The following is a 25,564-nucleotide window of genomic DNA, read 5'->3' on the forward strand; positions in this document are numbered from 1 at the left end:
ATCATGTGCTATGGGTGTTTCTGATTTCATCCTGAGTTAATGCACTGCTCTACTTTCTTTCTGTAAGACAGTGAGGTCCACTTCAGTCAGTGCTGCTTAACCTGTAAGATGTTTACAACATTTCAAGCAACTTTTCTCTATTAGAAGTGATTTGATTTCTAAGTCTGTCAGTGGGCTGCTTTGCCTTTTCACCATACACCACCTCCTCCGCAAGTTCAGCAGAATAGTATTTGAACGGTAAATCTGTCACATAATGGTTATACGGTCACACAGCAGATGCACAGAAAGGCCAGACTTCAGAGCATCTTTCACAGAAGCATGATGGGGGATTACCTATTATTAGACTGGCTCGGTGGCTTAAGTTGCAAGCTAATCTGATGTCTGGTTGGACATGGTGACACGTTTGTGGTGTGTTGTGCCTGGTCGTGTGGTCTTCTTCTGTAGCTCTCACTGCACACATTACAAACATACAAACCATGCTGGTGCGTAAAAACTCCCCACATTATTGAAAATAATACATTTTACATGAACTAGGACACTGGTGCAAGCAGTTTTTTGTGGTAGACAACACCCAGAGGGGTGTGCCCGATGTGCAGATGGCGGTGCGTTCATGATCATCTGGTGAATTTTTTTGTTTGTTTGTTTGGTTCTCCTCACTGACTATTGATGCAAGTGGCGAGGTCAATCTAATTTGAGAGTACCTTACTTTATGAAGTGCGACGTATAACTCTATTTTGCAAAAAAGAAAATACAGAGGAGGAATTAATTTTTAGTCATCTGTGCGACTCTAATGTATTTCACAATAGCAGCTATTATGTGTTTATATGCGATAGACGAAGTAAGTATATGAAATTGAACTTGGGAAGACGATATTTAACATCTCTGTTTTTATTTTGTGTTCATTTACTCGCATTAAAACATGTTTAAAATAAAATCTAGATGCGAAGCTCTCTTTTGTACGTGTACTTAAACGCCTCAGGAGTGCACGTCTCTTTCACATGAACCATCCAGGTCTGTGATTGGCTGTTGTAACGACTACCACGGTACCGATTGGTTGCGAAACGAAGCTGGGAAACAGGAAGCTAAAAAAAAAAAAAAATCTTGTCAACTAAAGTGCACGTAAGCTTCTCCCTCTCGTTTTCTCGTGTTGTCGGTGCCAACGTTACGGTTCAAACACTGTTTTGTCTGGTAGCCATTGAAAGACCAAAATGGGGTGCTTCTTTTCGAAAAAATCCAAAAGGAAGTCATCCGAAAAAGATGATCGTACGCCGACAACAACGACTGTCGAAACTACGACGACAAGCAACGCGGTTCCCCTTGGCAACAACACCGACGAGGCACCGAAACAGTACAGCTGGGATAAGAGAGAAAAGGTAACGCGTCGGTCCTGTGAAACGTGAAGTGCTAAAATAGAATAAAATTGTGCCAAATGGAGGCCCTAACTAGCTAAACCCGACAGCTTAACATCTTTTAACTTGAGTGTTAAGTCGCTTCCAGGTGGCTAATATTACTGTGGCGTTACGTACATTACCCAAGAGGCGCAGTGAGCTACATTCACACCTTTCAGCGTGCTAATTACACACGTAGCTAACGTCTGTGTGACAAAAACATGTGTTTTTTAGCTGTCTTCTACGACGAGGGTCAGTGACCCTGTTGTACCAGCCAGCGCGTCCCCTCACGGTGTTTGTACGTCTAACCTGACTTCCTGAGTGCTGCACCTGTAAATGAGCAATGTTTAACAGCTTGATTCGTCGCGCAGCGGCGGTTTATCGTGGCCACCATATTAGCTGTGACCTAAGTAGCCAGGGGATGCATGCAAGGCTCATTTTACGTTGAAAACACTCATGAGTTTTAGACTCAAAGCCTCGCCCCCTCTCTCTCTTACTTCTTGCATCCCGCGTTATCTCATTATCGGATTACTTCATAACACTGCGCTTCCACAGCTGACCGCATTTAACATGGCTTGCTCAGACACTATAGGCGTTAACTCACCGGCGGCCACACTTCCGTTTTGACTCATGGGATGTTGCACCTCAGCTGTGGTACGCCAGATAAAACACTGCCTCGCGCAGTATCCGGTTCTGGAGTCAGAAATTACTTTGTCACAAACATGCAAATTGTGTAAGTGATCGAATACCACTCAGGCATGGAAAAGTAAAACACGTGTAATTTTAGTGGAACATTAGAAAGGCGATCCCATTTCTAACATATAAAAGCAAGTCTAAAACTCGGTGTTCTGCAGAAACCTGGAAGTTAAGACTCTTAGAAACTTATCAGTGTTGTTACTGGGTGATGGAGGTGGGAATATATCAGATACCAGTGTGGTTCAGGAAAGGCGATTTGTTGCATCTCTAAATATGTTGTTTGAATACTCATCTAGTCCTCTCCCTTTGCACAGGTTGATCCCAAAGACTACATGCTGACAGGGCTCAAAGATGTCACGGTGGGCCGTCTGCCTGGCAAACTGAACGGGCAACAGTTTGTCATCCAAGAGTGTGAGAACTGCAACATCTACGTGTTCGACCACTCAGCGACGATCACCATCGATGACTGCGTCAACTGCCGCATCGTTCTAGGACCCGTCAAGGGCAGTGTGTTTTTCAGAGACTGTAAGGACATAAAGTGTGTGGTGGCCTGCCAGCAGTTTCGCACACGGGACTGTAAAAAGATGGAGGTGTTCTTGTGCTGCGCCACTCAGCCCATCATTGAGTCATCTACGGGCATGAAGTTTGGCTGCTTTCAGTACTACTACCCCGAGCTGGCCTTCCACTTCAAGGACGCCGGGCTCAGCATATTCAACAACAACTGGAGCAACATCCACGACTTCACGCCGGTGTCTGGAGAGAACAACTGGAGCTTGTTGCCAGAGGCTTCAGCGGTTCTGGATTTTGTACCAGTTCCAGACGGCGAGTCTGACTTCAAGTCTGTGCGAATCTCCGCTGACCCCGCACGAAGCATTGTGCCTTTGACAAAGGGAGGGAGGCGTAAGGACAGCGAAGAGTCCTGCCTTTTTGTTTTCTTCGCCGGAGAGTACACCACCGCAAACGCCCGCAAAATGATTGATGAGGTGAGGAGAATAATAAGGTCTGTTTTTAGGATGGGAATGGAAAATGTTGGTGGCGATGTTGAAACAGAGCAGCACACCTGATGACACACTGCTTACACAAGTCAGCCTTGCTTTAACTGTGCTTTAAAAGGTTGCAGCGCGACCTGAAGGAAAAGCTCAAATCTGTGCAGCCTGCACCACGTAGAAGGAACAGAGGTTTAACAGAAATCCTACATTAAGTTAAGATATTCAAGAAATCTAGCTTTAGCCTTCTTGGAGTAATTAAAAACAAGCATCTGAAGCGGGTTATCAGCCAAATGAAAAGAGCGTTTATCACCCAAGGAAGAGGGTTTAAGATAACAAGTCTTATCAAACCGCCTAATTGTTTCTTCTGATTATACGTGACTTGGAGTTTAAAATGCCGGACGCTCTAAATGAGTCTGAGTGTGTTCAGTGTGTTTCTTCAACACACACATGAACATTTCTTCATGGGATACATTTGCATATTGCATTGATTAGTATTTGCAGATCAGTGTTGTAAGTGTTTTTGTAAGCACAGTAACCTCTATGTATTCCGCATTATGGGATTTCTAACTCGCTTTAAACTTGAGGAATGGTGTGACTGAAGTGCTAATCCGCCGTGTTCGGCTGCCTGTGTTGCTTCATGAACATTCCAGTGATGTTTGCGCTCTCGCCAAAGTATGCATTACTCTGTCACATAGGCATGAGACTGGTGTGGGACAGTCAAGACGTCCTGCTGCAAGACTCGTCTTCGCAGTTCATCTCCTCTGTGCATGGGGGATTCCTTCTGCGCTTCGTGGCTCACCTCAGATTTGTGTTATTCAACTTGGTCCGTCTCATTTGCACAGGCGACCGCCAAAGGGTTCATGCTGATCCAGACAAAGGAAGTCTCAATGCGGCCTGAAGACGTGAAGCGGGTGTTCCAGAACAGTGCGGAGGACCTGGTGGAGTGGATCACGAAAGGTACTTTTCTGTTTCGTGTGTGTCTTTTTTGTTGTTTTATTTCGTTGCTGTTGCTCAGAAACATCTCCAAAATATCAGCTGGGTGGGGACTCGGCCAGATTTGTGCGATGTTATCTGGTGAGGTTGTTTCGTAAGCCTGCAGCTGCAGCATGCTCATTTGCATTTACAGTGATGAGAGTACAGAGAGGAAAAAAGCACCGTGTGTCGTAGTATGTCAGTACTGACAAAGAGGGTCAGTTTGTGTCTTCCAGTAGGCGTAAAAAATGCTATAATGACTGTTTTCTTAGCATGTATGTTGTAAACTTACACACCCAAATGCTTAACATCGACTTTAACCCCTCTCAGACCACAGTCCACTGTTGCTTTCTGCTGTTTCTGCTGCTGCAGAAATTGACTGAATGAATACAATAGATTTGGCAGTAAATACTGGAAAGTGTCAGGATGTCCATTTCAGTAGAGAGCATTTACTGTTTGTTTGTTTTTTTAACTTTATTTTTATTGAGTTGTTTTACGAAAAAAATAGAACATTTAAATACCAAAGAAATGCACAGATGATCAAGTAGAAAAGAGCAAGGGGTACATGAGTCACAATTATAGTCTTGTTACTGTCTGTAGGGACAAGAGGTAGATCCAGGGTTCTTCAGTCATCTCAGTTCCAAAGCTTTTCATACAGCTGTGCAATAAACAATGATTACATAGGTATTTATTAATTATCTCCTTTTACAGCGCAGGGTCATCTATTCAACCATCTTGTGATAGCTTTCTTACTGGCTGCTAACATTATTTTAACCAAATATCTGTCCGGAGCATTCGTCACAAAAGAGATAATACCAAGATAAACTGTACAAAAATCATGTTCAAATTCGAAACCCATTATTAATTTCATTTTATCTACTACATCCCCCAAGTAAGCTTGTGTAATTGGGCAATCCCAGAAAACATGGAAGTGGTCTGCCCGGGAGTTTCCACACTCTCGCCAGCACCTTCCATAGCTTGTCTGGCCTGTCTGAGGCAGTTGCATTTTAGGAGCAATAAAAAATCTAATCATGTTTTTCCATGTAAATTCCCTCCAATAACCAGATCTTGAAGTACTCATTTGAGTTTTACAGATATTCAGCCATTCCTCTTCTAGCTTTGCTGTTTCATAGCCACAGTGTGTGTTACAGGAACAGGGTTTTAGGGATGAAACCTGGATTTCGCTGGAGTTAACTGTAGCTGTGGACTTGCACAGCAGTTGGAAATGTTTGGAAATCACCAGTACAGACGTTCAGACTGTTGTTGCTCTGTGGGATTGTGACTCTCACGTCTTACTCCTTAAGGTCCCGTCATTGCACTCGAGCTGAACGGTGACGGAGTCGTGGACGCCTGCAAGAACATCGCTAACGAAGTATTCAGTGGGACCAAGGTAATCGCACTGTTGTTGTGGCATCTGTCTTTCCTGTTGGACGCAGCTCGCTTCTCTTTCTCAGGAAAAATATCTAACAAAAACAACTAATCTACAATATTCTATGTCCCTTTTTCCTCCACAGGTTTTTGTCTCAGATAACAAAAACACGTCCTCTAGAGACGTGGACAACTTCTTCAACTTCGCTGACATGCAGATGGGCCTGTGAATGATTAAGTATCACAACAAACTGTTTGTCAGACACAAAATGGGATTTTCTAACACCCCCGTCCCCCCCGTCACCGCCCAGCACGGTTTGCATATGAGTAGTGTTTGATTATCTGCCTGCTTTTCTTCTCAAAAGTTAGATAGTAAAGAAAAATATTCAGGACTGACTTCGATAAAACAATTCAGTTCATCAACCACGAGTCTAAACCCCCCCCCCCATCCAAAAACATTTGCTGTAAACCACCTAACATCCACTAGTTGCTAAGAGTGCTGTGAATATTTATATTTCTCTGAATGTATTCTGTAATTCTGTTGCTTTTATCGATCGTGAATGTAGCTCTTTGCTGTAAATGTAATTCATTTTTAATTTAAAGCGTTGCTGTCTGAAACCGTCATTGCAGTGAAAAAAAAAAACATGAGCACAAGAATGCCTGAGGGAGAAGATTTTATATGAATCATATTTTTATTTCTCGTGAGGATTTGTTTGTGTACGTGGTTTAGATGAACCTGTTTAAATGTGTATATTTGAGACATGCTGTGTAGACGATAACTACATCCTCACTGATCTCTGTTAGGCCAAAGTTCAGTTTAACTGATCTGTTGCTGGTGTTTTGATGTAGGAAACTCATGTGGTCATTTTTTTTATATTGTAATATTTGTTTTATACTCAGATGTTTTTGTATAGACAGGAATTCATGTTCTTTATTATATCTATTTTTTTTTTGGGTCAGGTTTCATCATGTGACTTCACTTCGTCATCAGGCTCTCGATGGTCGTCGCAGGGTGACAAACTTGAGCCGCTGCGGGAAACAAAAGTCGATAATCTCGATGAGTTTGTGTAGTTTTAGATCTTGTCACGATCTCAGCGAAACCACTCGGGTTTAAGGTTGTCGGTTAGAGATTACGTGATGTGAGGAACTTTCTGTTTCCCCTCTGTAACCTGATCAACCTGCCCTTTGTTAAATAAAGCGCTGCTAAAGTTCAGTTTGAGCAATTTAACATTGAACAAGCTGCACGTAGAAAGACTCATCTCTGACTGTATGTGTTTAGTGTAAAACTGGGAAAAAGTTACTTCATGAATTTGATTCATTGGTGATTAAACATTAGAGGCTAGTGTCGTTTCTGGAGTGGAAACGTTGTCGTTGCAGTGTTTTTCTGAAGCAGAGTGAATCTTTCCATGGGGAGTTTATTAACGATGTGCTGTCTTCCTCTTGTCAACCACAGCGAGCAGCTTTCACTTCAGCTATTTGACTTCCACTTACTTAGACAGCAGTTTCATCATGTGGCCCTCTATTGATTGTTCCAGTCAACGCCCGGCAGCTGGACCTCGCCCAGCCGGTGCCGGCCCGTATCATTCACTCATTTATCAATGATGACATGCAACACGTTGCAGAGGTTAAGCCTGATATATCAAACCGTTTTGTACAGTTGCCTTTCAGAAACAAACACGTAGGGACTTCTTCTTGTCATGTACTTTTGTATTTGTAAATCTTTTGTACTTGAGCATCCGGTTTTTGTAGAGAAAATGCACATTTGTCTGTCATTTGCTCTTTCTACACTTAAATGAACTGTCTTTATGAAATGAGTCACATTAAAAGCCGTAGAACATGTGGAAGCACACTGGAGACTGACTGCTTATTTAACAGCGTTGCGGAGGACTGTTTAGTGGCGCGTGAACAGAGGCAAACGCTAGTGAACGAATCGAGCGCACCCGGGCTGGAGGGAAAGCGGCGGAGCTTAGGACCCGGCGGGACGCGCGGTACAATAGAGCTGTTGTGCCGTGGTGGTGGACAGACTGCTGCCCTGGAGATTCCCACTGTGGTGGGATACAAAAAGCCCCTAAATTTAATCCGTAGCTGGACCCAGAGCCCCTGTTTTTACATGTACATGCTGGAAGGCCTGTCCGGAGTGGTACGTGGTTGGGATAAAGCGGACGGCGGAGCGTGGACTGGAGGTAAATCAGGCGGAATGTGAACAATATGCTCGTGTGTTCAGTGGGCTCAGTGTGCCAGGATCTGCCCTGGATGGTCTATCCAGGCCACGGGGCCTGCGCCTCTTCTGCTCGTCCGGGACTCGTTGTGGCTACATGAATATTACCTCCTGCTGGTTTAACGTGTTCCCGATGCTCCTCCGCTCCGTGCGGTGAACAATAAGCCCGGCCGAGCGAGCGAATAGTCGTAATTGCTGTAGGAAGTGACATCTTTGTATGATGGTGGCGCCCATGTTTGATTTTCCCACCGCCTGCAGTGCAGCCCGCTTCAGGCCTGCGGGCGTGTTTGGCGCCAACAGGGCTCTTTGGGCAGGGCAGGCACCTGGATGTGTGTGTGTTCTACGTTTCTAAAAGCAGCCCCCCCCCCCCCCCCCCCCCCCCACGCACACACACACTTGTTGCCCCCGGACGTTAGCATATTTAGGACAGCACCGTATGGGATGTAAACAGGGCGGCAGCCGCAGTTTGGTCACTTGTTTCCTGTTTCCCAGAAAATCACATCAGGGGCTCCTGGACGGGTTGATGTCACATCCGTGCACTCAACCAGTTCATGCTGGGACCAGAAAGGCATTAAATGACTCATGTTGTCTACTACTACTCTGCCACAGTCTGTACTTCCTCCAGGGGAGACCAGCTGCAAGTACCTGCTCCTCAACTGTAGTGTGATTAGTATAAATCAAGTTTAAGTACCATTAAAACACAAGTTGTGTATTTTCTCCATCTGCACTGTTAACTTTTGCATGGTGGGCCCAGTGATTGTTTTCATTATGGATCAATTGTTTCATCCATAAAGTGACTGAGAGTAATGAAACTTGCCCGTCTCATTTCCCAGAGTCCACGGCGACGGCACCAGGCCCCTCGTCCCGTGCGTCCAGCAGTCAAAGCCCCAAAGATTAGACGCAGATATCTGTCATTTTGAGATCGAGGACACGGCTGATGGCTGCGCTCACGAGGCCGATTCAGCCAAAAATGTCTGCAGACACGTCAGACAATGCACATTTTTAATTTTCACATATTTTTCTGTGTGCAAGGGAATAAAGCATCAGCGTTGAATAAGAGCTGCTGCTGTGTGCAATAATGTGCACTAATCCACACGTTTAAGAAGCTGGACTCTGTGCATGTCTGCCATTTTTTGCTTTAGTATCAATAGATTGATGGTGCCAATTAGTTTTCCATCAGTTAACTAATCGCTTCATTGCTTCTTAAAGGGCACAAAAATGAATGAGAGAAACAAGGAGATGAGACAAAAAGTCCTGCAAAGAACTGGAAACGCTGAATGGAAACACAAGAAATGTGAATAACATTATCTCCAGCCAGTCAGAATCGTAGCTTCGCACTCCAAACAGGCCAAAATTCACATTATTCGTGGTTTATCCTGTGTTTATTTATCAGTCTGGAGTATCTGAAGTGAACGTTCAGAGACAGAAACACTCGCGTCAGGAGCAGATGTCCGGCGTCTTGAGTGCTCTGCTGTGGAGGTGAACACGCAGCGTGTTTGTGCTGGGTGACTTTATCTTAAAAACAGAGATTCAGAGGAGAAATGACAGCTGACGTATGGGACAGTTCAGTGTGTCGGCAGGGATTGACTCATGTCCACAAGCCCCAGTTTGGACGCTGTAACCAGTAACAAACCGCTTGTCCGTTTCCCAGCAGTTGGCATCAGTCTGCTGGATTTTACTCAAACTGGTATGGAGTGGAACTGGCTCCATGCCCCCTCCTGCCCCTCCTGTCCTCATGGGGAATGCGAGGCATGTCCTGTCTGTTGAAACAGCGTACTGTACTGAGTCCCACGGTATTTAGAAAGCTTTGAATGAGTCGTCCCAGTGGTTCAGTGGGTTAAAGGCACACAGTGTGAGCCTGTGGGGTCGGCCTGCTCTGTTCCTTCACTTTAAACTTCACTTTTAGAATTCAAGCACAAAAAATGATAAAAATCAGGAAAGTTATGACTTAAATGGTGCACTGATGCTAACAGTGCTAAATGCTATTAGTGTATCAATACACTAAATATTTCACAGTCAGGTTTCTGGGAAAACTATAATATTTAGATAATGCAAACCCAACTATGCAAAGCCGCTTTCCCATGTTTCTCTTCTAGTGCTGCTGATTGCTTTGACATATTTCTTATTTGCAGGCACAAAATTAAGTGGTTAAGGGTTTATCAGAGGAATCCACTAGCATGCTTTTCAACTTGAAATTTATGGTGAGTGACTGTTTCCTGTGTGTGCACACTGTTGGTTTATGTGTCAGCTGGTCCAGAGGGAAGTGTTTTTAAAAGGTTTTGATGTGTGGATGACTTTTAACACGCGTCTCTTCTGCAGGATGTTACAGGATGAAACGTCTCAGGTCCTCAAGCGGCAGCAACAGTTCTGACAATGAGAGTGAGTCGCCTCTCTTAAAGACTAAACCAGAGTATTTGCATTTCTCTGCTGTTCTTTCATTCATGCCTTCATGTCTTTCTTTATTTAGGTCCCTCTACCTCCTTCTGCTCCTCCAACAAGTATGGCAGTAAACCTGGAACCCCTGCCTCCAACCACAAGAAACCGGCTGAAGTAAGTTCCCATTCTTGGCGTCGGACTCTGTGATCAGTGTTGTTAAACGTCCGGTTTGTGACTACAACGTCTCCCGCAGGTGTTCAGAAAAGACCTGATCAGTGCCATGAAGCTGCCTGATTCCCACCATGTGTCTGCAGAGGACTACTACCTGCTGGCAGACACCTGGAAGCAGGAGTGGGAGAAGGGAGTCCAGGTGCTGGCGAGTCCGGAAACCATCCCAGAGCCGTCAGTCAGGTAACGGCGTCGTCGGATTCCCAGAGGTCCCGCAGTGGACAAAGCGGTCTGGACGTGCTGACAGATGATGTTCGTGTCTTCTGTCTTCAGAGTTATCATGGAGAAGCCTGTGGAGGTGCTGTACAACCACCAGAAGAAGTACGTCCAGTGCTCGGGCCAGGAGTCGACAGAACCAGGTTACGTCAACATCAAAGAGCTGGCAGAGGCCATGTGTCGCTACGATCTGGACGACGTGGACCTGTACTGGCTGCAGACGCTCAACAGACAGCTCGACCACATGGGTAAGGAACAGATGATCCGCCGTGAAATTACACCATGCTGTGTGTTGGACTCGTGATGTCTCAGCAGTCTGCGGGGGTTTCCCTGACCGTGTGGGGTTTGCTCCTCACTGTCCTCCAGGGGAGGAGCCCATAGACGAGCTGACGATGGAGCGCGCCATGGAGGCCCTGGAGAGGCAGTGCCATGACAACATGAACCACGCCATCGAGACGGTGGAGGGGCTGGGGATCGAATACGACGAAGACGTCATCTGCGACGTGTGCCGCTCCCCCGACAGCGAAGAGGGCAACGACATGGTGTTCTGTGACAAGTGCAACATCTGTGTGCACCAGGTAAACAGGAGTACGCCTCATCGCGGAGACAGCATGGCGGCTCAATCAATTAAGATATCAAACCTGGTTTTCAGCCAACGTCCTGACCCGCTGCTCTCCTCGCAGGCCTGTTACGGCATCGTCAAAGTGCCTGTCGGAAACTGGCTGTGTAGGACGTGCGTCCTCGGCATCGACCCGCAGTGCCTTCTGTGTCCTCAGAAGGGCGGTGCCATGAAGGCGACACGTGCCGGCACCAAGTGGGCACACGTGAGCTGTGCCCTGTGGATACCGGAGGTAGATGAACAAAGCCTGACGTCCTCTGTTTGCTCTGGATCTCTTTATATGTTCTACAGTGAGAGTTAAACACCTCATCACGCCCTCCTCTTCTGCAGGTGAGCATCGCGTGTCCCGAGAGGATGGAGCCCATCACCAAAGTCTCCCACATCCCACCCAGCCGCTGGTCCCTCATCTGCAGTCTGTGTAAGCTGAAGACAGGCGCGTGTATCCAGGTGAGCGTGGATCTGTGTGTCATAGGCCGGCTGTTCCCTGTTTCTAACCACTGCAACCACCTCATTTTCCATATTTACTGGGTCACATAGTTTCTGATCATGACCACATCCATCCAGACATCCAGTTATCATCAAATCACGTAAAACCAAGTCACTCAGGATTTCTGCAAAATCTGTAAATTCTTAAAAGCTCCTTTAACCATAATCTTGTTATTCCCTGTAAATGGGTCATAGACCATGTAAACATGCTAACCTGCCCCCTCCCTCGTCTCGCAGTGCTCGGTGAAGAACTGCACCACTCCTTTCCACGTGACATGCGCCTTTGAGCACAGCCTGGAGATGAAGACCATCCTGGATGAAGGGGACGAAGTCAAGTTCAAGTCTTACTGCCTCAAACACAGCAAGTCTAAAACTGGGGAGGCCGGCCTGAGCCCGGCTCGCTCCAAAGCCCCCGCAGAGGCGGAGAAGGTGGGCCAGCGGGCGCAGAGACTGCAGGAGCTGGAGGAGGAGTTCTACACTCTGATCCAGCTGGAGGAGCTGGCCCAGGCCCTCGGGCTCTCCGAGCGCCTGGCGGACTTCATCTATCAGTACTGGAAGCTGAAGAGGAGGGCGAACTTTAACAAAGCTCTGCTGCCCCCTAAAGAGGAGGAGGAGAACCTGGTGCTGCAGCCTCACGAGGACAGCATCCACACACGCATGCGGATGTTCATGCACCTGCGGCAGGATTTGGAGAGGGTGGGTGCTTTTTGTTTTTTTACACATCGCTGTATGAATAGTGCTGAGTCATGGTATCTCTGCTCGCTGAGTCCAGAACATTTGTCTACGCTGTATTTCTTAATTTTGTTTAACATTGCTCAGTGGGTCATTATGAGGAAGCAGGAGGAGTTTACGTGCTAGAATTCACATTTTTCATGAGCTCACTGTGACGATCACTGTCAGTTTAACATGTTCAAACACATTTCATGTATTGTTATTCCACAGAACACATAACAGAAGTGAGAAACTCCAGGAAAGAAAAATATTCTAGTTTTGAATTTCCTGAGCTGATCTCACAAAAGTCAGCATACACTGTCTCCTAAGTTTTCACCCTCCTCAGTGTTTTTTATGTTTCCTTGTTTTGGAAACCCGTAATCGCTGTTTAGATCTATAAATCGATCTGAGCACATCAGCAGAATCCATTATTCTGCTGATTAAAAATGGCAGAAACTGTAAAAAAAAAAGCCCACGGTGGCCTTTTCTTATTATTTGCTGGTCAGACCAGTAATCCAAATCCCCCAATTATTTGGTTTATTGTCATAAAAGACAAAGAAAAGCGGCAGAGCCTCACAATGCAGGAGGTGGAACTGGTAGTTGGATCATTAAATCAACCAGTTAATTGATTAATGGCTTCAGCTCTCTTTTATATGTGGACTTATCAGTTTGTAGCAATTGATTGCACTTAACATGTCGTTCTAAAAATATCTAAAAAGCAATACACCTTGTCTTTTCTTAAAGCTGAACTAATCAGCTGAGATGAAGGTTCGTATCGGCAGCATGTTTATGACCCACAGTCGAAAGCCTCCAGTCTCAGGCTTGTGTGTTCAGATCAGTGAGTTCTTGAAGGCGGCAGAGAGCAGAAGAGGCTTTACAGACGCGCAGTGCCTGCTCTTCATGGACGGCGTTTGCTTTGCTCCTCTTCCTCACTGTGCAGGTGAGGAATCTGTGCTACATGGTGAGCCGGCGCGAGAAGCTGAAGCTGCTGCAGAGTAAAGCCCAGGAGCAGATGTTCAACTTGCACGTGAAGCTGGTGAACCAGGAGCTCTCTGCTGGTGAGCCATCTGCTGTCCTTCAGCTCGCCAGCTATTCTGTCACCACGAGCACACATTTTAGATTAAAAAACAGCTGATTCCAATAATGATTTGGCTTTTTGGCGAATATTCGGTTGTTAAATTGACTCACGGCTGAATGTCTTTCTTTGTCGCCAGGCCTGCCGTCCTCATACCCAGCGGAGAGCATGCTGTTCCGGCCTCCTCCAAGGATAACGCTCAAGCTTAAAATGCCCAAATCCTCAAGTCTTGGAAACGGAAATCCCAGTTCCAAGTCAGGTAACGGGCCGCTCTGCCCGGACAATAGCGGCAATGTTAGTGAGCACGCGGTTGAAGGGCTGGGTCAGGGGAAGCCTCAGCTGCACGGACTCGTTCGGAGAGACGAGCGCTCCAACGGGCGGCTGTCTTCCTCCAGCAGCTCGGGGCTTCCTGTGAAACCCACCGGCAAACCTTTAGCCCTGCACGCCGCGCTCCACGGCCACTCCTCCAACAGCAACGGCAAACTGGACCAAGACAGAGCGCACATGGCTAAATCTAACGGCCTCTTCGACAAGTTTGTGGCGCAGAAGGACAGTTCCTGCCAGACGCCCAGCGACCAGGACACTTCACGTCAGGCTTTGGACAAGAGCAGCTTTCGTAAGTCTGCCATGGAGCACTTTGGCCGGTCCTTCAAAGAGGCGACCATTAACTTGGTACGGACCACAAAGGACCTGCGGGCCTCTGACAAACTGTCCAGGAAGGGTTCAGCCAAGGAGACGCTGTGGGCGAAACCGGTGGCTGAGCACAAAGCGAAAAGCGCGAGATCGTACCAGGACAGTGACGGATACTGTCCCGACCTGGAGCTCAGTGACTCAGAGCCGGAGGCCAAAGGGAGGCACCGGCGGCACGTCGGGCCGCCTCAGCCAGACGCTCCCAGGAAAGGGGTCAGTCGTGGGAAACAGTCGCTGGGCTCCAGACACCCCATGCAGAGGTGACAGCCGTGTGCTCGCTCAGCTCGCTGCCGCCGTTCTCCCCTGACCTTCTTCCCAAGTGCCAGGCCGTCTCTGTGAACACATCTCCATCGGGGACCAGACCCAACACCCCGCGCTCACGGCGCTGCATGCATGGAGCAGAAGATGCACGATGGGCCGCCATGAACATCTCCCAATGGGTTTCAGAAAGAAACGCAGCCTCGTGAGCACGTCTGTCCGTCTGCTGAGATTATCGCGCTCGCCCTTCATCGTGGTTAGCGTTACATTTCGTACTCAACACTCCTGCTCCCCCACACACAGGTTCAAATGGCCTTTGACTGAAAGTGCTGTACATAAGACGGTCAAGTTGATGTCTAGGTCATGTTTAACTGAATCACACACCTTCCACTTACTGATACTTCAGAAATCAAAGTTGCTGCAGAGGTAAAAGCCAGATGGGACTCTGTGGTGAATTCTGGTCTCTGCTGCTTCTGTGTCCTGCACGCTGTCTGTTGCAGTCAACCTGTTGCTGTTCCACAGGCGATAAACCGGCGGGGTGACCTTTTTCTATTTGTCAAGTAGTGGAGTCGTTTTTATGAACGCAAATGCCTTTTGTGTGTAGGAACACAGTTTCACACTGTTAGTACCTTCAGTCACGGTTAGATGAACGGACCCTGAGAAGCGTTTGAGTTCTCCTCTCAGAACGGAAAGAAGTGCGTGACAACATCACCTGATGTGTCCTTCAGTGATGTGGTTGAAAGCGGACGCATGAAAACAGTACACATACGCAATCGATGGCCTTTCTTATTGGTCTCAGATCATCACACGATCAGCTGCCATTATCACAGACTTTGTGAACTTTGGAACTCAGTATATTTGCCGTCTTTTCTGTTCTCTGTGTCACATTTTTTCATAATAAATGATCTGGTGTAACTAGTTTTACTGGGACTGGGCGCTGTTATTAATATTGTTGTTGATGCCAATTCAGTACTTCAGCACAAAATTTTCCCACAAAAAGCTCATTTTTACAATGCACCAAATCAGGATTTAAGAAAGGAAATCTGACGGAAGAATGAATCATCTGACCGAGCATTTGGTGTCAGTTTTCAGTGCTTTTTGGCTCGTGTGTTCACGCAGGATAAGTGATAGATGTGCAGATGTAGTGAAGAGAGACCCTCACCCAGTGCTGAGCCTCACAGCAAGGCCAAAGCCTGATTACCAAGTGAGGTAAGAGAAAGCAGGTGACATTTAATCTGTTGCCTCACTTGAAACACGTGAAGAAGAGTCCTGATCAGCTGGTGTACCTGGCTTTCACCTCTTACCAACATCACTGTGACAGTTTTACAAATAGCCTCTGTATGTGGTGCACAGTGTGGTGGATTTACTGAGCGATTACTCTGTTAAAAGGTCGACGAGGATTAATCACAGAAAGTCTCAGTATTGTACTTCACTGTGCAGCACAGCCTGAAAACTGCCTACGTTTTTCCTCTCTGGCCTTTTAATTATGTTGCTCAAGTCTGTAATTAGCCAGTAACAAACTACTGCGACTGACTCATTCAGAAACAGTAATCTACATTTAGCGTTTTATGTTGTGTTTCTGCTGTACAGAATGCGTTTTAAAGGGATTTTTTCAATTAATTAACTTGTTCTTTTTGCTCTTACAAAGAGCAACTTTAAGCTGCAGGCAGCGATGAGGTGATGAGTCGTGCAGTTTAGTCAAAGGTTTGCTTATAAATGTTCATGAGAAGGTGAGAATTAGGACGAGAGAATGAATGAATGAATGAATGAATGAAGGAAGGGCTCCCTGCTGGCAAAACATCAGTGGGATATTTACAATCAGGCCTTTGTTTATTTCATGAGTCGTATCAGTTGTGTGGATGGGAAGCTAGATGGCAGCATCACCACACTTATCAACTAAATCCACCACTGCAAGTGTGTTTTACAGCAGAGGCTGTGTTGACTGTATTTAGGCCTTTTTCACTGCAGACATGATGCCTTTTAACATGGAAAGCACAGGCGTCATGAACATGAATGAATGAAGGCTGTTCAGTTCAGGTGTATCAGCATGTACAACACTGAGAGCCTGCAAGTAAATGAACTGCACTCATACCTAACGCCATCAATTAAAACTGTCCTTCCACTTTTCCTCTTTTAAAAGTCATTGAGCAGGAAAAGGAGAGCTCTGACGTGATTTGCACAAAGTCAGCGAGGTTGGACTTCAACAGTTCACGTGCTGTTGAGTCAGTTCGTGTAGTTCGCTTCACCGCGCTGGTTAGTGCTGTTTCAGGGTTTATTGAGCTGCTGAAGGAGCTGAGGAAGACCTGACCGACCAAATTATCGTAAACACACAGACAACTTAATCAATTTCCTCTCAGGAAGCACAGTGTAGTACAAAGTCCAGAGTTCTAAAGTCATTGCCTATTTACGTTCAGACAGCTGAAACAGTGTGTGGATGACAGCTTTGAGCCAAACTGTCACATTTAACATCTGAATATGGCTGGTATTTAGAAATGTGTGTGTTATAAATCCTGCCCTGTACACATTCTACTCACTGCTTTCTAACACAGGTGTTATCACCTGTGTCAGCAGCTGCTGACCTCCTCGGCTTATGACCAAAGCAAAGCAACATCCAATCATGACCTCCAGTCTCAGGCTGCAGGCATGTGACAAGCAGGTCAATCAAAAGGTGAAATTTCTTCTTCAGTTTGCTTCATTTCAGTGACTTTTAGACCTTTTCAAAATGACACAACAAAGAAGCAAACATGAGAGAAGTATCAAAAAATAGGTACACTGTGGAGCTTTTGACCATGTGTGGCGCTGTGGAGCAATGTTTTTACAAGTGGTCCCTGACAAGATACACAAAGAAGAGAACCGATGAGCAAACGAAGGCAAAGAAGAAGGATGAACCTTTTAAATTATTTTATTTTTAATGCCAAATGATTTATGAGGAAGGAAATGTTCAAGTCAAGGATACTGGATCACAGCCACTCTGAATTATCCTCTGACCCCCACGAGGGTCTCAACTCTCAGGTCTGGAACACAATGGTTTTCCTACAACATAATAATAATAATAAATGTGGCTTTATTATCCATGTTAAATGGATAAATTAATTTGCATGGTGGGTGTACTGCAGTCTTTCATGTGAATTTATTGCTCTTACAATTTTTGGGTGAAGCAGAAAATATTTCACTCTTTTTCAAGAAAAGCAGCAGCAGTGCAGAAGTGAGTCAGTAACTGTCATTTTTAGTAAATTATTGACATAAAAATCCCCAAATAACTCTACAGTATTTACCCTGATATAAAAAAAGTGTGAGATTACTGAGCTACAAAAACAGCTTTAAAATAATCCTCCCAAAGTCAATGAAAATTGGGTCATTATTTTAATTATTTTATTATTATTATTATTTTATTATTTGATTTTTTTTATTGATTTATATTTCTAGGGAAGGACCCCCAGCGCCCCCTCTTTCATTCCGCCCCCCTCCCTGGCATTTCGGCCCGCATGCCGCCTCTGTCTGTGGGCTCTTTAAGAGGAGCGCGTCTCCGCATCTGCTGATCCGTCAGCAGGCGCGGTGCCGGGCCGCCGCCCTCCCCGCACACCCCGCCGCTGCGCCTCAGAGGACCGACACACAGCCGGCGCACCGAGGGACTCATCCCGCGTTGATGCGCCTGACAGCAGCCTGCGGATCGCGCGTGGATATTCGATCCGTCATGGATAATCGATGATCGGAGAGAACATGCGCCGGGCCCGCTGTCCTCGTCATCCCGGGCTATGCAGGTGTGAAAGGTAACCAGACTGAGCCGCCACGCTTTATCTCCGGTTCTCATCACGCATGTTCTCCGTACAGTCATGACATTTTCCAGCGCTGTGCGATGGACGGCTGCTTCTGGTTCACGCCTGGAGTTGTAATCGTCGCGTTTCCCCTCTGGTGGTTTGGCCGGTTCGGCTGGTTTGGCGTCAGGAGGAAGCAGCAGCAGCCGCAGCAGTTTGATCAAGTAAGTGTGAGATGAGCAGAACAGCCAGCTGTCACGTTACTGTGTGCGAGCCTGAACACGGTGCAGGAGCTTTCCACACATCGTGTTTGTGGTGTTTATCCTAAATAAACATGAGTGTCCTGCAGCTTTAATAAACCCTTGAATGTGTGTCCACTGACGGGTGCAGCGCTGGAGCTCGGCATGTCCGGAGAGAGCGAGCTGAGCCTGGCGGAGCTGCCCATGGAGAGCTGGATGTCTCACCTGCCATGTGCTCTGTGGGACACTCCCCTGTACCATCTGGCCATCCCAGGTAGGCTGCCATACAACAGCACACTGCAGGGAGGATGGCGCTGGTGGTTAACTGGATGTCCTCAGTGGACATGTGCGGTGTGTGAGTGGTTTCAGTGTGTTAGCCCGCAACACTTAAATAACTCGACAAACTGTAGGACTGTGCTGCTGTGTAGGCTAGCCAGAGAGCTGGGTGTGCTGCAGCTAAAGCAAACACATGCAAATAGATGAAACAGGAGCAAATTAAGGAAAACACCTTCACCAGCTGACACAGACACAGAGACACACTTCAAATGCAATTAAAACAGAATCACACTCAGCCAGTTCACATCCATGTCTGTCCAGACTCAAGACTTGGAGGGATTTTATAAAAGTAATTAAGCCAATTTTTGGCCAAATGGATGTTATCACTGTACTAACGTGTGATTCCAGTGTCCAGTGTGAGACATGCTGTCCTCACTTGGAGACTGTTTTTCCAGGAGTTCAGAGGACTGATGGAGAGCTTCATCACATGGTGCAACAACAATCACCTGAAGCTCAATATCAGCAGAACCAGTCAGCTTATGGTGGACTACAACGCTTCAGATATGGATGCTGCTGCAAAGAAGCTACAAGATAAGGGTTTATTGATCCCACACCACAAGAGCAAGAACAGAAGGGTCAAAATGAAAGTATACAGGGTGTAGAATAGAAAATCATGATTATAAAAATACTAAATGCCATAAAAATATTATTGCCAGTATTCTTGGCGTCACAGTGATGCTGACCTTTGAGCTTTCAGATGTAAAACATCATCACTTCATCAGTTTATCCCATGAGGCATTTGTATGAAATATTATCAAAACTTGCCTATGAATTATGGCCAAAAACGAGTTTTATGTGACCACAGTGACCTTTGACCTCCAAAATCTGAGCAGTTTATCCTTGAGTCCGAGCGAACGTTTGAAGAGGAAGTTCCCTCAGAGCGTTCCTGAGATATTGCGTTCTTGAGAATGGGATGGACGGACGTATCTGGAGGAGGACAACCCAAAAACAGGACACCTCTGGCTGCGGCTGCATCATCGCAGAGGAATGAAAACACCTGAAGATGTTTTCTTCCTTTGCCCCCGTTTTGTCGTTTTCTTCAGCTGCAGTATGTTGAGCTCTCAGGGCCACCGTAGCTCTTACACGCACCAACCGTGTGTCTCATGGTGATTGTGTTTATTATCTTTTTCCACACACAGGCAGCCACAATGCAATAACCTACTGTCTGGATATGAACGACAGATCCCCTGTGGACCTCACTCAGCCAGACATGCTTCAAAAGCTGGACAGATACATGAAGCCCCTTATTCGCCCCTTTGTGTACAAGTGGGCCATAACGCAGGTGATAAACCACGGAAACAGACGTAACAGCTCTTACTTACTGTTAGCAAAGAAAAGCTATTTAAGCTGGTGAATTGTGCACCCCGTGTCTTGCAGGAGTACACCATAAAGCAGCAGCTGGACTGTGGGGTCAGATACTGTGACCTGAGGATCGCACACAGGCCCAACGACAGCTCCACCGATCTGTACTTCTACCACGGCGTGTACACCACGCTCACTGTGGAGGTGAAGTAATGGCACGCCGACACACACGTCCACGAGGTTGTCGCCACGGCGAGATTTACGCTCCTGTCATGGCCATTTGCATCTACAACAATAACCGTAAAGATCACCATAAAGAACAGTCGCGCTCAGCAAAGACGAGAGTGAGACGCTAAATCATCCCGGGATTTGTCACACTGAAATCAACATCGTGGCTGTCGTTTAGGATGTTTTTAAGGTTATTTTAATGGCAGTTCAGCGCTTTTATTTAGAAGCCAGTGTTAGTTTTGCTTAACAGCAGCCAGAAGTAACAACTGCAGGATGAAAGTAAAAGCTGAAATGTCGTGTAGCAGCAGCACAGGTACGGAAGATTCATGAAGTTAAATGTTGATAATGATGATCAGCCGCCATGTAAACTGCTGGTCATACCAGACGAGCTCAGGCTGTGGCAGGAAAACCACACAGTGTATTGAACAGAGTGAGGGTGCAGTTCAACAGGAAGATGAAGAGGAAGATGCTGCTTCTTCTTTTTAGAGTTGCTTTTTCAGATGTGCTGTAACTTGTGAATTTTCTGACAGTATTCGTGCATAAACAGGAGCTGCAGGCAGTCTTCAGTGTAAGATCTGCTGCTTTGGGTGCTCTGGCGGTTTTCCAGCTCAGGATTTAATCAGATTTGTTCAAGTCTTTTCACCGTGGCTGCAGAACAAAAGCAGCATTTCCAGGTATTAAATGTGAGAAGTTTTGCTGTCCTCGCACAGTAATGCTGTGCAGCCTGACGGACCTTCAGCTGTGATGTTGCAGTGGAAATTAAGCAGCTCATAGCAGGTGTGGGAGGAAAAAAGCGATTGTGCGATAGATGCGTCATGATTCTGACCCTCTTATTCTGGATGGTGTGATCACCTGCGTGGATTTTGTATTACCTGGCCGTTGAACCAACGGGATGGTGACACGTAACGGACGTTGACGTGAGCGTCGCGTTTGCGCTCTCAGCCGGGCTGCTTCTTGAGTTCTGGTGAGGATGAGTGAGGCTGAACGATCGACCGGCTCCCCCTGGTGTAAAAACTAGCGCGTAGAAGCATTTTGGCTTCTATGACGTTAAAGGGAAACGGATACAAGTTGTGTCTAAAAGTAAAATAATGTGGAGACACAACAACCACATTTCAGGTTTCCACCTGGGGTTTGAGGAAAAACAGCTGGTTGTGTTTGCTGCCAAAGAATCAAACTGACTGGCATCCCCACCCCTCGCCCATAAATCAGCCTGTGAGCGTTTCCGTGATGTGTTTATGGCCCTCAACATGCCCACAATCCAGCTGGGTTGCAGAATAAGATAAGGCAGCTTGTGTGATGAATCTTTCCTCACCTCTGCCAGGTGGCGAAAAATGTCATCTATCCAGAAATGCTCTGGCACGCTGTTACAGGCTTCCATCATATTATGTGAATGCCAAAGATCGAGTCCTACCAGGTAACTGAACCTGGCAGTGTGTGCTGGTAGCTTGTAGAGCGAGGCTGTGAACTGTGCATTAACACACTGCTGAAGCAGACTAAATGGTACCTTGTGTTTTCCTGGCAGACTGTTCTGGTGGAGATAAGAGAGTGGCTGGACGCTCACCCCAAAGAGGTGGTCATCCTCTCCTTCAGCCACTTCCTCGGCCTGAGCCAGGAGCTCCACATGCTGCTGCTCACAACCATACGCAAAGTGTTCACCACCAAACTCTGCCCCAAGACGGTACGACTTCTCCCCCACCTTTAAATAAGGACTCAGTTATCAAGGCTGGATATGATCTATGTTTTTCTTACTGTCACTGAATCCTGAGAACAAACCAAAACCAACAATGAACTGAGACACCTGACAGGTCTGTTTGGTTCCTCTATCCTGCTGCTAAATACAAAGATACTCCTGTTTGAACGGGAACCAGTAGGAACCAGTGGCCTCGGGGTTGACGGGGTCGCTAAGACAAAGTATCGAGAGCTGAACTGAAACCAGAACGTCTGGGTTCTGTTCCAGGTTTTAGACCACAGAGGTTGCTCTCACAGGTAAACTTTCCGTGTCTTCTAACGGCAGTGGTAGTTGATGCCTCGTGTCTTCATGTTTTCATAAAGACTGAATGCATGAGAGCTTACACTGCGTTACAGATGTACATCATGAGCTCAGATCTTGATTGAGAGACGCACTAACACATTGCTGCTGAGTTTCTCTGACAGTAATCAAAATGTAGAATAATGCCAGCCTCGTCCTCTAACGTTACAGGAAGCTCACCCCGCTGTTCTCTTGATTTCAGGAGGTGTTGACTCTTCGAAACCTGTGGGCTTCAGGCTGCTCGGTCATTGTGTCCTATGAACACAATATTGCCAGCTGTCACAGCGACCTGTGGCCACATATTCCGTACTGGTGGGCCAACAAATGCAAAGCTGAGGCTCTTATCGAGGCTTTTGAGCACAGGAAGCAACACGGCAGACCAGGTAGCCTGAGACTGATTCATATCAGCAGTTTGGGAGCAAAACTGAGGATTTATTGCTTTTTAATTAGCGCTGGCCTTCACTAATCACAGCATTTCATGTGAACATTTTGTGCTTCAGGAGGTTTCTTCGTCACAGGAATTAATCTGACCGAGGACCTGAAATACATCTGCACGCACCCGACGGAGTCCCTGAAGGACTTGGTGATGTCCACGTATCCCACGCTGCTGAGCTGGGTGAAGGAGCAGACCCCCGGCTCCAGAGCCGGCTCTCTAAACATCATTGCTGGTGACTTTATCACAGAGAGCCAGTTTGTACCAACTGTTGTCACACTGAATGAGAAACTACTGAAATGGTCCTCATGACTTTCGCCTCAATTTGCATTATTCTACAAAAAATGTGAATCTCAGCATGAACTTCACATGAGCTTGTTTCATTAAGACTGACCGAAAAGTACTTGAATTACTCATCTACGCATAAATGCACTTAGTGGAGGCAGTGACATGTATTTCAGTCTTAAAGCTGCTTGAAAACAGGCTTTTTGGTATTTTGACCTGCACTTGTTTGTTTACATTCACTTCACTATTTATGCAACGTACTGTGTCAGTTTTCACGAGTCAGCGAGGTGGCCGGTTTTATGTTACGGTGACCAAAGCAATAATGATACAACCAATCTCACCTTAATGTAGGCATTTTAGAAGAGTAAGCACAAACGATGTATTCAACGAGCACATGTGAGCGTAACGTAGGCCAGACTTTTTTAAAATGATGTTGGCAGCAAGTGTAAGAAGTAGCTAAACTGTATCACCTACAATACATGTATTTATCCATAGAGAATGTAGATAAGACATGAAACTTATGCAAACTGCATGGAAAACTAATTTGCATGGACCCAACCTTGACTGTTCTACTTATAATATAGCCTACTTTAGCCAATAGGGTCAGCCTTGATTTAAAATAATGCTGCACCGCTGTGCCTGTGGAGATGAGCTTTTCCAATAAACATGGGCGTTTTTAATAATCACACTTTTATTCACTGATCATTCACACGTACAAATCAAAGGTAAAATCGAGTTGTTCCTATCGGTCCCGGGGTCCTGTGTTCCCAAAGTTAGGGTTGAGGTTTTGACCTGAGCACAACAGGAGGGTTAGTGCATGTTCGCAGAATACTGAACTGGGAGCTGGAGCCTGAAAACAGATTCGCTCCCAACATGTTTCCTTCAGAGATGCCTCTGCCGGAGTGGCACAGTCTCCGCTCACCGAGGCGTTCGGTTCATTTGCACAATAGAAGTGAGCCCGTCTGTGGTGCTTTCAGTCCCTAAAGGGCCACAGTGGGGGAAAAGCTTTTGTGTCCCCCTGCAGTCTGTGTTCCTTTTCAATGCTTTGCGTTCCCTCACAATAGTTTGTATTACATCATCTGTCTGAAACTCTGCTGCTCTGGGATCCAGTCAGTCCAAGCGTTTCCATCATAGCTGATGAAAAACAGGCAGATCATTCACGTGAAGCTCATCGTTCAGATGAGTTCACTGTAAGAGAAGATAAAGGGTAAAATCCAGATGTAGACGTCTGCTGTTAGCCTGGGGTACAAAGCTATTTGCACTGTAAGCTAAATTTCTAGTAATGGCAGGTAATTGCCATTAAATTCTGCATTTAGTATTGAGACTGAGGCATGTCACTGGGATATTTATAGACTTTTCATATGTTGAATTAAATGGCTCAATTTTTAATTTGAATTGAAAAGTTGAATTTGGATTTTAAAACTAAAAAGATCCTCAAATGAGCTATTTTACAATCCTGTTTCCTTATTCTGTGTTTAGATTATTAATATTTAATACTGATAATAGTGGTGGATTACATTTATATAGCGCTTTATGATGATACTCAAAGTGCTTCAGTGAGGGAGCGTCACTAATGTGTCGCAGCCCCCCAGGTGAATTTTAACACGAAATCGTCTTTAAAAGATTTTTAGTCGGGTGTCTTCAATCATTCTCACTTTCACAATTCATTTTAACTTTGACTGCTCAAATTTTGTGATCTCTTTATTTGACTTTAAGGATGTGTAAACAGTGCAATTAAATGAAATTTAACTAAATAAAGTCCAACCCAAAGAGCTGCAGCAGTGGGAGCTCTGATTGGCTGCCAACACATAACAGTTGGCCAATCAGAACTCCCACTGTGGCCATCTGTAGTATCAATCAGAGAATTTTATTGCATTATAGAGACATTAAATTAATATAGATGTAAACATTAACAGGTCTGACCCACAGAGTCGCTGGAGCTCTCACTGTTGTGTACAAAGGTAAAACAAATTCTCTCACCAGCATTTATTTTGAAATGTACTAATTAAAGTAATCCCTAATCATAACGGAAAAGTCTAGACTTGTTCCAGTAACAGCCCCCCACGTTTTCAGTTAACGGTCACGGTTAAAGATCTCCAATGTGGTTTTGAATGTACAGGATTATGTTATTTATTCATACTGCACTCATTTAATCAGGGACTTTGCTTCCTCTGCTTCCTTGTTTTTTCCTCCTTCTTGGCGCAGCTGCTTCTTTGTGAGATGTGTGAATCACATGATGAGGTGGATTTAAAGTTGTGTTGCTTATGTGATGGAGGGATGCATAAATAAACTTGAAATCAACACTTTGTCATGACTCATTCTCTCACACACATTCATCATTTCATGTGAGTTGCAGCTACAAACACCACCTTTAAAAACTGTGGAATAATATGCAGACAAAAAAAACATCATCATTAAATTTCCTTTTCATTAGAAAATACTGTTTTCAGAGACATAACTGAGGCACAGAAATAACTGTGGCTCAAACTCTTTTTTATGTGTCCCATTTTGATTGATGTTCTAACAGCTACATCCATCCATCCATTATCTATACCGCCTATCCCTTTTGGGGTTGCGGGGGGCTGGAGCCTATCCCAGCTACAATGGGCGAGAGGCGGGGGTTGCAAACAAACATTCACACTCACACCTACGGACAATTTTAGAGTC

The 25,564-nt window shown here is 45.8% G+C and overlaps 4 protein-coding genes across 6 annotated transcripts in view; 3 read left to right on the top strand and 1 right to left on the bottom strand.

The window, feature by feature from the left end:
• Positions 1-25,564, bottom strand: part of nit2 (nitrilase family, member 2) — a 70,810-nt gene that overhangs the window by 30,180 nt on the left and 15,066 nt on the right. The window lies entirely within an intron of this gene.
• On the top strand, positions 1,029-7,260 carry rp2 (RP2 activator of ARL3 GTPase). The gene is made up of 5 exons (XM_070960947.1): positions 1,029-1,373; positions 2,399-3,067; positions 3,916-4,030; positions 5,350-5,435; positions 5,560-7,260. Exons 1-5 carry the CDS (start codon positions 1,209-1,211, stop codon positions 5,641-5,643), a joined length of 1,119 nt encoding a protein of 372 aa, XP_070817048.1. The 5' UTR covers positions 1,029-1,208; the 3' UTR covers positions 5,644-7,260.
• On the top strand, positions 7,206-15,208 carry jade3 (jade family PHD finger 3). 3 transcript variants are annotated; one of them, XM_070960923.1, is made up of 12 exons: positions 7,554-7,596; positions 9,764-9,832; positions 9,951-10,010; positions 10,099-10,181; positions 10,261-10,418; positions 10,509-10,699; positions 10,818-11,029; positions 11,135-11,302; positions 11,401-11,517; positions 11,794-12,252; positions 13,208-13,325; positions 13,482-15,208. In XM_070960923.1, exons 3-12 carry the CDS (start codon positions 9,962-9,964, stop codon positions 14,294-14,296), a joined length of 2,370 nt encoding a protein of 789 aa, XP_070817024.1. In that variant the 5' UTR covers positions 7,554-7,596; positions 9,764-9,832; positions 9,951-9,961; the 3' UTR covers positions 14,297-15,208. The 3 variants fall into 3 exon arrangements, with proteins under 3 accessions (XP_070817023.1, XP_070817024.1, XP_070817025.1); XM_070960922.1 differs by lacking the exon at positions 9,764-9,832 and having other exon boundaries at positions 7,206-7,596; XM_070960924.1 differs by lacking the exon at positions 7,554-7,596 and having other exon boundaries at positions 9,728-9,832.
• Positions 17,843-25,202, top strand: LOC139330676 (phosphatidylinositol-specific phospholipase C, X domain containing 1). The gene is made up of 8 exons (XM_070961720.1): positions 17,843-18,051; positions 18,122-18,269; positions 18,436-18,558; positions 19,760-19,902; positions 19,998-20,126; positions 21,673-21,828; positions 22,382-22,562; positions 22,680-25,202. The coding sequence occupies exons 3-8, from the start codon at positions 18,450-18,452 to the stop codon at positions 22,922-22,924; spliced, it is 963 nt and encodes a 320-aa protein (XP_070817821.1). The 5' UTR covers positions 17,843-18,051; positions 18,122-18,269; positions 18,436-18,449; the 3' UTR covers positions 22,925-25,202.

The sequence above is a fragment of the Chaetodon trifascialis genome, chromosome 4 (genome assembly GCF_039877785.1).
Source record: "Chaetodon trifascialis isolate fChaTrf1 chromosome 4, fChaTrf1.hap1, whole genome shotgun sequence".
In the NCBI taxonomy this organism is placed as follows: domain Eukaryota; kingdom Metazoa; phylum Chordata; class Actinopteri; order Chaetodontiformes; family Chaetodontidae; genus Chaetodon; species Chaetodon trifascialis.